The sequence below is a fragment of the Pholcus phalangioides genome, unplaced genomic scaffold (assembly GCF_987345545.1).
Source record: "Pholcus phalangioides strain wild (caught in Gottingen) unplaced genomic scaffold, Ppha-v1.0 ptg000010l_1, whole genome shotgun sequence".
Lineage (NCBI taxonomy): Eukaryota > Metazoa > Arthropoda > Arachnida > Araneae > Pholcidae > Pholcus > Pholcus phalangioides.
In genome coordinates this window covers 31,744,499-31,756,679 of record NW_028301603.1, presented here as the reverse complement: position 1 = coordinate 31,756,679, position 12,181 = coordinate 31,744,499, and the positions used below count along the sequence as shown (strand labels likewise).

The window sequence follows — 12,181 nt, the reverse complement described above, 5'->3', positions numbered from 1 at the left end:
GTGTTTTGAATCGATCATCAAGGTGCACATAAACTACTGGTGATAACTAACGAATACAGTATTCTTTGCAAGAATGCAGTGAATTACGTTAAAGTTTTCATTTTGATTTTTTTTCCAGTGACGTATTTTCATTTTTGTTCAAATGATAAATTTTTGAAATTTATCAAGTTATACAATTTAACATAAGCCTCGATCGTGAATATACCAAAATTAGTATTTCGCCCAAAATTGAAAATTTTTCTAATTTTCAGCTGACTTTTATGGGGAGTTCCAAATACACAATTTTTTTATATCATTACCTTCTTTCTAGCTAAGATTAAATACAAAATTTGATTTTAAAATAAATTTTACACTAAATTATTAAAAAGGTGCTAATTAATAAGTGTTGCGTTGATGTCATCACAAATAAATTTAACTGCCCACTGTGAATGAAAGCTTCATATCATGCAAACTATGAGAAATTATTCAATAAAAGTGAATACTAAGATGTTTCGATTGATTGATTTGCGATCAATTGAATTTTCTAATGAGGCAGAGGCGCCAAAAGGAGAAAACATTGAGGGGACTGAAGGTTTCCATTTGTCCCATATATACGGGCTCAACCCCTTATGCATGAGAGGGAGTGATGCGTTGCATTGTATATTCATTAACTATTGTGGTGCTCAGCCCCTTGTAAAATTTACTGGGGTGCTCAAACAGCCTCAGTACCTCAGCCAGGTTCCAGTGCCTATGCAATGAGGATGTTTGCTGCAGTTGCTGGTGAAACGCTTCGTTTATGTTTCCACTTCACATTATTAATACAGCACCAAAAAGAAAAAATGTTACAGCAGTCCATAAGATAGTAATGGATTTAATTCATTAAAATGGTTTGAATTAAATAATCAATTAAAATAGCTTAAATTAATTAATAGGTTAATTAAAATGTATTAAATAAATAAATTTAATTAATTAGTTGAATAAATGGGTTTTAAATCAATCAAATAATTAGCTTGTAATTAAAAGGTAAAGCTTGTATTAAAAATTATAAATTAATATCTTATAAATGAGTAAACTATTCTAGACTGGGCCATAGACTCACCGGGCCGCGGTTCCAAAAAAGTTGAGAACCACTGGTCTAGGACATTCACCCGGAAAGTGAAAGGACGTAGGTTTTATTCCCCTGCAGGGGTAGTTGAAGTTTCTATTTCAAAAATATATGTTTGCATCAGCCAGCTGTTAAAAACCTTTGTATGGGTAGCAGAAAGTGACATCATCCTTGGAAAAAATGAAATGGTTGATGTGTGCGAAAGTTGGTAACTGGGCATTCTCAACAATGTTTCGTATTTGATCGTTTTTGCAGCCATTGTTAACTGAAAGAGAAGTTTTCTTTGCAAGGGCTGTCACCCATTTGAGTTGATATTCTTAACATTTTCCCAAGTCTAGTGGTTGGCAGCATCAGGCGTTATCTAATTTGTGTTACTGGACACCAAATTCGATGATGCGTCTTTTTTTTCAAAACTGAAAATATTAACTCGTACTGATAACGACCCTCTGCCATGAAAACCTTTCTTTCAATGGTCTAGCATCTTCAAGATTGTGACTAAAATATTTTCTCATATTGTGCAGTGCATGAGCTGCCAAGCTGTTTGCTTCCTCAGCCAAAAGATATTTCTGCACACGCAGTTAAGTATTATAAGTTACTGTAGTGCAGAAGAAATTTACTACATAGTATGAGGTAGCATGTTTTATCATTCCGCACAGGTGTAAAAAATACAAAACATCAATGGGCGTGTTCTCGCTATCTGTATCAGACAAAAAAGGTATTATAAATTATTAATGCAAGTATAGTGTGTACAATAGTCCTATATAGTTGCTGGCAATGATAGTTTGCAGTTATGCCAATCTTGATGAAACACGTGGCTCATGTAATTCTGCACAGGTTTTTGATGCTGAACATTTGCACTATTATAGTGTTCTTAAGATCTGATCACCAGAAGTTCAACATTTGGATGAAAAAATATATACATACTAGCTTTAATACCTGGCGTTGCCCGGGTTTTCTTTAATGAATCTTTTTTGATCATGATATCTGCCTCTTTCTTTGAAGGGCATGCAAACCATGTCTAACTTAACCAATATGGTGACTTCCTGTGCGAATCATGAAATAAACAAATCTAGATTTAAAGAAACGTAGAAATGAATATATATATTTCTTTTTTTTTAAGGGGCTCAAAGTATTTCCATCCTCTTCCACTGAACTTCAAGTTATTCAGCTTTCAAAAATACTTAATTAAAGCTGTGGAATTTCTTCGATGTACTTTACGGACCCATAATTGATTTTAAAACAGCCTAAACAATATCAATTTATGCAGTTGAATATCAAAAGACAATTCGGAGAACTTAATTTTCATGCTTGAGAAGATATAAATAAAAAGTTGAAATCAATGTTATTGCATGGATATCCAACTCAAAAGTAGGTCCAGCTAATTACTTCATATTTAATCTCCTGGGCTTCGTATATCACTAAGCGAACTCAATATTTCAAAAATCGAGAATTCTATACAATTTTTAAAATTATTGATGTGACAGAAAACCCTCACTGAGTTTCTGCATTTCTACAGTATAATCGGCAATTTTGACAGCGATTTCTACGAGGATCACCCTTTTCCTGGCCCTCAAAGCGATGCTGATGATGATTATGACGTCTATTCGAAAAGCCTCATTACTGGGAGTATTGAAAATGTGGCAAATCATTATAAAAACTATTATACATATACTGGCAGCGTTATTAAAGAAGTTACAAACCATTTTAAAGGCATATACACGTCTGAAACGCATTGCTAGGGAACCATGGTAACCAAAGTAAAGTTTGGAAAGTGATTGTTGAGGCTCAAAAACCATTGTTGCCCGACAGTTTCTTGCCTGTTTGGGGCATTTGCCCTGCTCTGACGAAATTTTAAAGTAGTTAAAGTAGCCTATCGTTCAAGCCGGGTCCCATTTGGTATATATGCAAAATTTGGTGATGATCAATCTAAAATTGTAGATTTGTATAGAGAACATACACACAAACACAGAAAATCAATTTTATATATATAGATTTTTCTCATAGCTATTGTAATCTCTATGATAAGAGTTTTAAATGGTGATTTTTTTTTTTTTGTAGCGGTAGGGGCTTGTGTTCCACCTCCTTATATTGAATGTTCAGACAAACCAAATGTCACTTTTTATACAACCTGCTTCTTGAAATGCATGGATGATAACTACTATATTAGTTATGATGATTATGAGATAGGAGATTCACTTTTCTATTGCACTCCAGAAGCAAATGTGAGATTGGCAAATTATATGTGCAAGTTAAAACAATGTAAGTATGTGTGTATATGAATTTCTTTCTTTTTTCTTTTTTTTTGATACCGTTATTCATAAATGTCTGACTTACAAATAATCAATTGAGGATAGCACTCTCATAGGATAGTATGTACCAACCAATAATCATGATTGCACGCTTTTTGTCATGTTAGAGCAATTTAATTCTTTCAAATAGATCACTCTCATAGCTAATACAGGGTGTCTATCATTATGGGAAAACAAAGAAAAGATCACAAAATAAGAGAGAAGGTGAAGGATTTTTTTACAAATAAATTTTCGGATTTTCCAGGCAAATTTCTATGTCTGGATTTTGCATTGAAAGAGCCCAATAGGTTCTCAAGATTGTGCGGTGGTCGTCAGATGAGATTAATTTACCAAAGTCGCTTAATAACGAGTGTTAAATTGCTAGTGTCACTAAATATTGAAACTTAATTGTGAATGCCTGCAAATAGCAATGAATAAAGCTCCAAAGATCATATTTATTTTCCCAACTTTGTCTTTCATTTTGTAACAATTTCTTTCTGAAAAGCTAAATTGCAATAACCCACAAAAGTCCGGCAGTAATCAGCCCAAAAAATTGGGGGGGGGGGGGGGAGAAGTAAATTCATCCATCATCAGTTCCACATTTCTGACTTGGAACTTAATTGGCAGCTTCTCCTGATCACATAACACTGTCTAATGCACCAAAGAACATTCAGAGATCTCATGTTTTCAAAACCAGCTCACCTCCTTGTCGGAATGTTTTTGTTAATGGAGGTAATATTTCTGTTATACGACAGATACGAAAAACTGGCTGAGTGAGAAGTTATCAATGTTTCAGGAAAGGAAAATTCATCTCTGCCTTCACTGTGACCCCGGTCTCTCGTTTGCCAAACAAGTGCTTTACCAATTAAACTGTGAACACAAATAGAATTTCCCCTACTTGGAGCGTATGTATATGCTGAATGGCTCCATATAAGGGATGATGGCAACATTCCTCGTGAGGGCAGAGATGAGGGCATGTTTACTAAATTAGAGTCTGAGGGTGATACACATTTTTTGGAATTTATATCAATATATCTACCAATGTGATAGGGAGCAACACCAGCAAGAACACGAAAAAAGCACAATGCTGATAACATAAATATGTTAAGGGTTACACAGACACTCAAATTCTGACATGTACAGTTTCATTAGAAATTATGCAGAGGAATGTGTATGTATGGTTGAGTACTAGTAGTATTGTTTACAAGCTTGTGGTATGGACTCTTGATTTAGATGGATCAGAGAAAGGTAAAGAATATCATTCTCGAAATCTCTGTTTGAAAAGAATAACTGACTAACAAATAACTTATTGCACAAATTTTGAAAACAATATCCTGTGTCGCCATCTCTTAAAAAACAATAATATGCAAAGGAAATGGCCAATGCGTTAAAGTTGATATTTTTATGAAAATGGTTTGCTGGAGCATCATTTGTAGATATTGTGAGCAATGCCTCTTTTTAATATTGCCTCATGCAGATTCCGTATTCTGTACAATGAGGAATTTTGAATGTAGCCACTTATAACTCTCCGTTGCTAAATTCATTCCATTTATGTTTTTGGCAGATAGTTATCATTTTCATTTTTACTTGATTTTTTATGGAGTTCATAACCACTTTACTTCTTCTGGCATAAAAATGGTCAAAGAAAACAGTTTTTTAGTTTATGATGAATTTACCAAGAGTATAAATTTTCGGTGTTGTGAATATCGTGCAAGTGTTAAAATCAGATTTTCAAATTGATTTCTTTTTTTCTTCTTTGTGTAGCTTGTTCTCATCCTCCTAGTAATTGGCCATACCAAGATATAGAGCATTGTGATGGAGTATATCCATATCCTCCATACACCAGGTGCAAAGTAATGTGCAAACCTCCTGGTACAGTTTATTCAGTATTGAAGCACCCATATATCTTGTGCAGACCAGATGGACTCTGGGATCCAGTATCTTATCCTATCTGTGGTGATTTCATTGCTGCTAATAATTTATTATGATGATGTATTTCAACTTAAAATGGATTCAGAATCAAAGTGGCTTAATTTAAAGCAGTGGGTCTTAACCATTTTACTGTTTTGTTCTCTTGCCCCTCCCCCCCCCCCCTTTCACCAGTGAACTTTATGAAACACCTCAAATAGTTAATACAGTAGACCCTTATGGAAATCAAAGCTAATGTTATCATTCGGGAATTGCTTTGCATATTACTTTCGCAAAATACAAACCAGAAGTAAGTATAAAAACAATTAAAAAAAAAATAGTTTATAGTTATCAGACTTTTGGTTTATTCAAAAAAAAAAAAATGTCATCCAAAGGTTTTTATCCATTCTGAAGCTCAAAGTTGTGTACCAGACTTTTTTTTTTCTCCCATAAGTTATCATTATCAGACTGCAGACCTTGTAAAGGGTGAATTCCCTTGATGGCAAATATTTCCTTTCTGAATTCATACATTCCTCTTTGAGCCATGGTAGCTGCTATTATTACATTGTTAGCAATGAACTTGGAGGAAATGAATAATTTTTTGAATTTGAATGGGGTAAATTAAATGTAAAAAAAGAAAAAGAGCCTTTTCAGTTCGGGGTCAGTTTCTTTCAACTGAACAGATTCACAGTAACTCTGGAAAACTTTCTCAAAGTATCTATGGTACGATAAGCATAAGCATATAAAAAATCATCATAATCTGCATGTAACAATTCTAGCTCCTCGCATTGGGTGAATAAAAAAAACCAATATAATCATAGCTTAAAAGAAAAAAAAAATTTATAAGGTAACTACCAAAAATAAGACAGGGAAATCTCGTACCCAGTTTTGCATATAAAAAAGAGCTGTCCTGTTTTTTCACACAAATCAGAAAGTATGGTAATCTACTTTGCATCTTGGTTTTCATTGAATATAGCTACCGCTTGGTTATTACCGAAAAAAAGTCCCAATGTTATCACATTGAGCACAGTGTACTGTATACAGTTATGAATATAAAACAAACTAATGCATCCAAAAAACTAACTTCCCAAAGAACTTTCGTCTATGGAAGATGTGAATTTCAGCTATCTTCTCTCCCTCCCAGAAAACAACAGTACTGGAAATCCCTACACACACCATTTTCCTCAGTTCCCTAACCAAAGAATCCCTCATTATAGCACTGTCATCACTATTATCGTCCCACATGACCTAATCCACCACAACATCCCTCTCTGAAGTATCACCATTTGTGTAAATTTCCTGTTCATGAACAGGTACCTTCATTCGCCCTCTAAAAAACCCAGATTCTCTCCTTTAACTCCTGCCCTTCTAACTCTAGCCTATCTACACCAGTGTTTCTTAACTACCAGGCCGTGGCCTGGTACTGGACCTTAACATCAGTCAAACCGTACAGTGATTGTTTCACTGTTCCCTTGCTCATTAGTCGCATGTATGACTGAGCTTTTTCACTTAAAAAAAATCAACCAGGCTGCAGACTTCCCAAAGTTTTAAAGCCATTAATCTACATAACTAAACTCACCAACTGCAACCTCTCTTAAAAACCCAAAAGGAAAACGACTCCTACAACTACCCCTGCAAGAAATTAGTTTGGCCATAATAACTAATCAAGAGGAAGATATTCTATACCATGTATAAAATAAGAGAAAACCCATACCAATTCTAACATTTAAATGTAATGAATAAGAAAAAATATATGTAACACAAAATTTACATTAGAAAAGCCTAACTCGCTATGATAACTAACTAAAACTAACAGAGCATTAAACACGATAAAGAAACAGTTTTTAACCAGTTCGCATACAAGCTTTTGGCAAGAAGTTTGGATTATTTCTATTTGTTGAATCTGTGATAAATCTAGTAACTTTGTACACACCTAACCGCATGTTAGAAAATGGGGGAAAGAAAAATATATAAAAGGGAAAAGTATAATAGATAAGGTAGATAAGAGTATTTTTTTAGAGTCCTCTTTTCACTTTCACCCTACGTGTTCTGTCGCTGTTACATGCACAGTAGAAAGACATTATATGTGTGGAAAAAATCATTAACAGAAGTATAGGAAGAAAGCAGGGAAAGAAAAAGTAACTTCAGTTGTTGATACGGCTAATATAAAGCTGCATGATGATGAAGAGAGGGAAAAAAAACACAGAGAACTTGTTTGAATTCATTCCACTGGTGTTTAGACATAATATTACGCCCATGGTTGTAAAGAAGTTAAAGTTATAAACTAAATGCTGATCCCGAAAAAAAACATGGCCACATGAATTAAATATTCATGAGACAAAAGAAAAGGTGTTTCACGCTTTCAAGTTAACCAAAAAGCACACTTAAATTGAGTTTGTATACCAAGTTAATATTCAATTAAACTATACAGTCAATTAAAATAAACTCGTGAGAAACACTGCTCAAAAAACCGATATTGTGTGAAATACAAGGGACAAAATATGGGAAAAAATAAAACTATTGAACTTCAAACACTTGTGTGGTACTATGCAGTACATTTAACCTTTTTTTTTCTTTTTTTTTTTTTTGTCTAGGTCATGTATGCCAAGATGAAATTCCACATCCAGACATCAGCCTGAGTAACTCCAATGATGAAGTAGGAATGAACCCTTGGGAGATTTATGCTGCTGGATTCTGCAAAGTCCCAAGTTTAGTTTTACACGTGGAGCCTGGTTTTTATCCTGTACTCAAATGCAACCAGATTAGATTTGTTTTTGAACCAGCAGCAATGACATTGGATCCAAATAACCTGAATCAAGATAATTTTCTTTATGCAAGTTGTAGACAGCCTCCTAGTTGTAAGTCCCCCCCCCCTTCCTTTCTCTTCCGCTTTTCACAAAGTTTTCAAAATCATTGTTGCTAAAAATTGTCTGAATTTAAGAAAGCTACAAAAATCACCCATTTCTCATTTTGTGATGCTGTTATAGTAGGTATTTTTCTGTGGTTTCTAATTTCGAGGCACGAATGCGAGCTCATATCCTTGTTAAAAAGTCTCGCCACAGAAAGCAACAGACCTACAACGACGCAAATATTCAATCATTGCACTTCACTTCTGAAATATAGATGGCAGCACTGAAAAATCAGGCACGACACTATATACACAATGGGATAAATCCGGCAGCAGAGTTGTGACATATTAATTATTATAGTAGGTATAGTTATGTTAAGTGTGCAGAGATTTGTTATATGCTTTGGCTCCTCCTTGATTCTCTCTGACATTGTGTTGTGTTCATTTCAAATTTATTTTCCAAATTAAACAAAATTTGAAAGCCAAGTGATCATTTACAGAGAGACCGATCAAAAACCACAACATATAAATGTGAGAAAATTCATGTATTATAAAAACATAAAATTTGACCAACAAAATAAAGATAACTCTCAGCCAGCAAAAATTGAACATAACAATTTATTCGGCATATTTTAAAAATGTGTGGTACATATAAAAAAAAAGATAAAATATCAAATGAACCAAATTATAAAATTTAAAAAAAGGATCGTTCAAGCCCAAAATCTAATTTAAACCAATGAATTAAAAGACAGAGAAAACATATTAATGCATATTCCAAAAACTCATCGAAAACATGTTTACCAGGCACTACTATCCAGCCGCACAAAAAAAAACTGAATTACTATTTTATTTTTATTATAAGCAATGCAATTTTCATCAGATATTATATTATGACCTATTTGTGGTTCACATAGTATGTCGAACAGATATCTTCAACCTTTTTCTAGTCACGAGCACTGCCCGTATCCATCATCAAAAAAAAGTAACCGTACGTGGCAAGTTTGGCAAATGAATACATGAAATTGGGATTATTTCAGTCCTTGAATGCAGTTTGTACAAGCTGTTTCATTAGAACATCCCAGTGAATTTGAAAATGTTGCAAATAAACTTTTGTTTTGCAATCACAGTGTGAGATTTAGGGATTTTTTTTTTTTCATTGAAAACTCAGTATGATAGTTTTCTTTGCAAGCGAAAAGTATTAAAGTGACTAGTTTGTGACAGCTGCTGTTGTTGGCGGATAACAAAAGAACCATAAAAATCATCCATTTCTTTTCCCTTTTTCCTACATCTGATTTCGTCTTGCACGTCAATCACCTATTGTCCAAATTTGTCACTAAAACCAATTAATAATAGTAATATAAATGGGAGGGCAAAAAATAGTGAAAACTGAGGGCATAAATGTTAAACGTGGGAAACACCAACTACTTAACCTGTAATCCTATTTATTCTTTTTTTATTTTTCTATTTTTTAGGTCCTCCTATTGAAAGTCAGTTACAAGGGTTTCCTGTCGTTTTTGCTGGTAAAGTTTCTAATTATTTTTTGGTTATTTTTTACCTGTGCAAAATATAATGTAAAGAATTTGGGGCATCATTATATGACAGGTTTATGGGTTTATACAGTTTATTTTGTATAGAGTTGAAATTGATTATAATTGTTTGTTTATTTGTATGTGTTTTTTGTTCATTCAGATCCAAGTTCCAGATATGTGGATCAGCAATCGAATAGGCCTCTACAAGTGTATGGTATGTCACTGGTTATTTCTACAATTTTTTCTTATCTTTGCAGAAAATATCCTGAAGAGTTTGGGACATCATATGGTACACGTTATTTAGATGTAGAACTAAGAGCGATTATAATTGGGTTTTTTTTCTTTCATTTAGATGAAAGTGCTGCAAGCCAAGGAGAAAAAATATATCCTTACTTCATATTGCGTAAAGTCTCTGATTATTTGTACTTTGTGATGTGCAAATTAACAGAAGGACCAGGAACAGATATAACATATGGTATACCTTTTATTTGGTGTAGCGATAAGGGTGATGGATCTGTACCTACTTGGAGTGGAATGCCTAATTGTTATCCTCGACAGTGTGAGTAGCAAAAAATATTTCACTTTTATATACCGTGCAACTTTGGTTAATGAGCAGCTTAGTTAAAAATAGCAATTGGAATAATGAAAAATTTTTTTAACAATTTTTGACGATGTTAACAAGCAATGATTCTCATTACAAGCAAAAATGTTGTGCTTCATTTACTCAGTTACATGTAATCACAACTGAAATGATAGTTCTTCGCTTTTGCCAACACACATACTGTGAGATTGTGGGTGATACAGACCAAACCTTACCCACCAGCAGTTTCGGAAAAAAACCAGTTTCACATCATGTACAGTAAAAGATCATAGATTAAGCTTGGATTGGATGTCACAAAGAGGATTTCAATTCTGCTTGAAGAAAAATGGGCTGATTGCATTATTGAATTTGGTTTTGGGGGTTTAGTTCATGAACAATCGCTACCACTACTGATGCACCTCATCCATATTTCTCTGTGGAACCTCTAACGAATTGGTGCATGTTGGAATGTGCATGTAGTGAAACCTGACGTGAAGTTTGTTTCTGTGTAATACTTGTTATATGTGTAGTGCTGCCATCTGCCACCAGTTTTTCTAACTGAGTGAAGTGTAATGATTGAATAATTGTATCGTTGTAGGCCTGTTGCTCTCTGTAGCGAGACTTTTTAATGGGGAGATCGGCTAACATTTTCGCCTCAAAGTTGGGAACCACAAGAAACCAACTTCAGCCGACCACCACTGCGGCGAAGTTGGGGTTCGGAACAATAGCTGCCAGTGGTCAACAAGATTTTGTTTTTGGGAAAGACAGTGGGACAAGAGTCGAATGGACTACGTTCAAGAACTAGCGGAGTAACATGGCCAAGAGTTGACCACTGAGAAATTGATGGATCTCCATTACATGCAGTGGCACCAGTTTATAGATAAATTTTTGCCTGAGTAAGAGAAAAATGAGGAGGAATCTCTGCAATAATTAGTGCTATTAATCCATGTCTAGCATCTGTTTTATTTTTATTTTATTTATTTATTGTAAAGTGCCCACCATCATCCATTATAGTCGTATTGGTGATGATGGGGAATGTGTATGAGTTGTATATTTGGTTAAGTAGTAGTGGTGTAGATGGTGACTGACTTGTTTCTGTCTTTTTCCTATTACTTTACAGTAGAAAAAACGTTTTGACAACTGTCCAGAATATTTTGTATGCTATCATTTATCTTTTTTTTAAATTTTGTTTCTTTATTATTTGGCAGGTACAGCCCACCCATTTGTTTCTGCCTGTGAAAGAGAATATCGAGACCAATGTTTATATGATGATGGAAAATGCCCAGAAAAGACGAGGTACATCTATTGCAATGAGAATGGTACTTGGAGCTCTCCTTTGTCTTGTTATAATGTGGGACCATAGGATTATATACAGGAATTGAATGTTATTTTTCCTTTATAGTATTGGATATTATTTATGTTTTGGTTTCAACATGCTCAACATTTATTTTAAAAGTGGAACCTTAAAATCAAGTTCTTTTTTAATGTGTCTTTTATGGAGTTTTTTAATGGCTGACATTTAATGTCATCAAATTGTTTCTCGCCTTCCCATGTTTTAATTGGCATTGAACCATTTTTGTGTTCGAATAAATACTATTATTCTTCCACTGTATGAAAATATTGTCGAGTTTTCTGCTTGGATTTTCTAATTTTATCAAAATTATTTCAATAATTGATTTTATGAAGGCCTGACATTCATGTTTGACACCAGTATGTAATGTCATTTTCAATATATTTTGTACTATGGTAGGAACTCTTTAATCCAACAAGAGAGAAACGGGCTCTCTTGTTGACGTTAGGAATAAAGTATCTCTCTTCCAATTGTTCTTGCTTTGTTATAAACAGTTATGAAACACTAATGAAACACTAAACATTTCAATACATTTATTTTATGTGATTTTGGTTGCTCTGTACAAATACAAATACAAATACAACGCCACAACA

General features: G+C 34.0%; 1 protein-coding gene across 5 annotated transcripts in view; it reads left to right on the top strand.

Annotated features, from left to right (window-relative positions):
* The window catches only part of LOC149081282 (sushi, von Willebrand factor type A, EGF and pentraxin domain-containing protein 1-like), a 92,851-nt gene extending 81,000 nt beyond the window's left edge, over window positions 1-11,851 (top strand). For 4 of the 5 annotated variants that reach the window (XM_089238117.1, XM_089238116.1, XM_089238118.1 and 1 more), the window contains 7 exons: window positions 3,143-3,343; window positions 5,137-5,328; window positions 7,875-8,138; window positions 9,601-9,648; window positions 9,818-9,871; window positions 10,010-10,216; window positions 11,446-11,848. In XM_089238117.1, coding sequence (XP_089094243.1) covers window positions 3,143-3,343; window positions 5,137-5,328; window positions 7,875-8,138; window positions 9,601-9,648; window positions 9,818-9,871; window positions 10,010-10,216; window positions 11,446-11,600 — 1,121 coding nt within the window. In that variant the 3' untranslated portion in view covers window positions 11,601-11,848. Of the gene's footprint in view, window positions 1-3,142; window positions 3,344-5,136; window positions 5,329-7,874; window positions 8,139-9,600; window positions 9,649-9,817; window positions 9,872-10,009; window positions 10,217-11,445 lie in introns of all 5 variants that reach the window. The other variant, XM_089238119.1, reaches the window with a different exon arrangement.
* The last annotated feature ends 330 nt before the right edge of the window (window positions 11,852-12,181 follow it).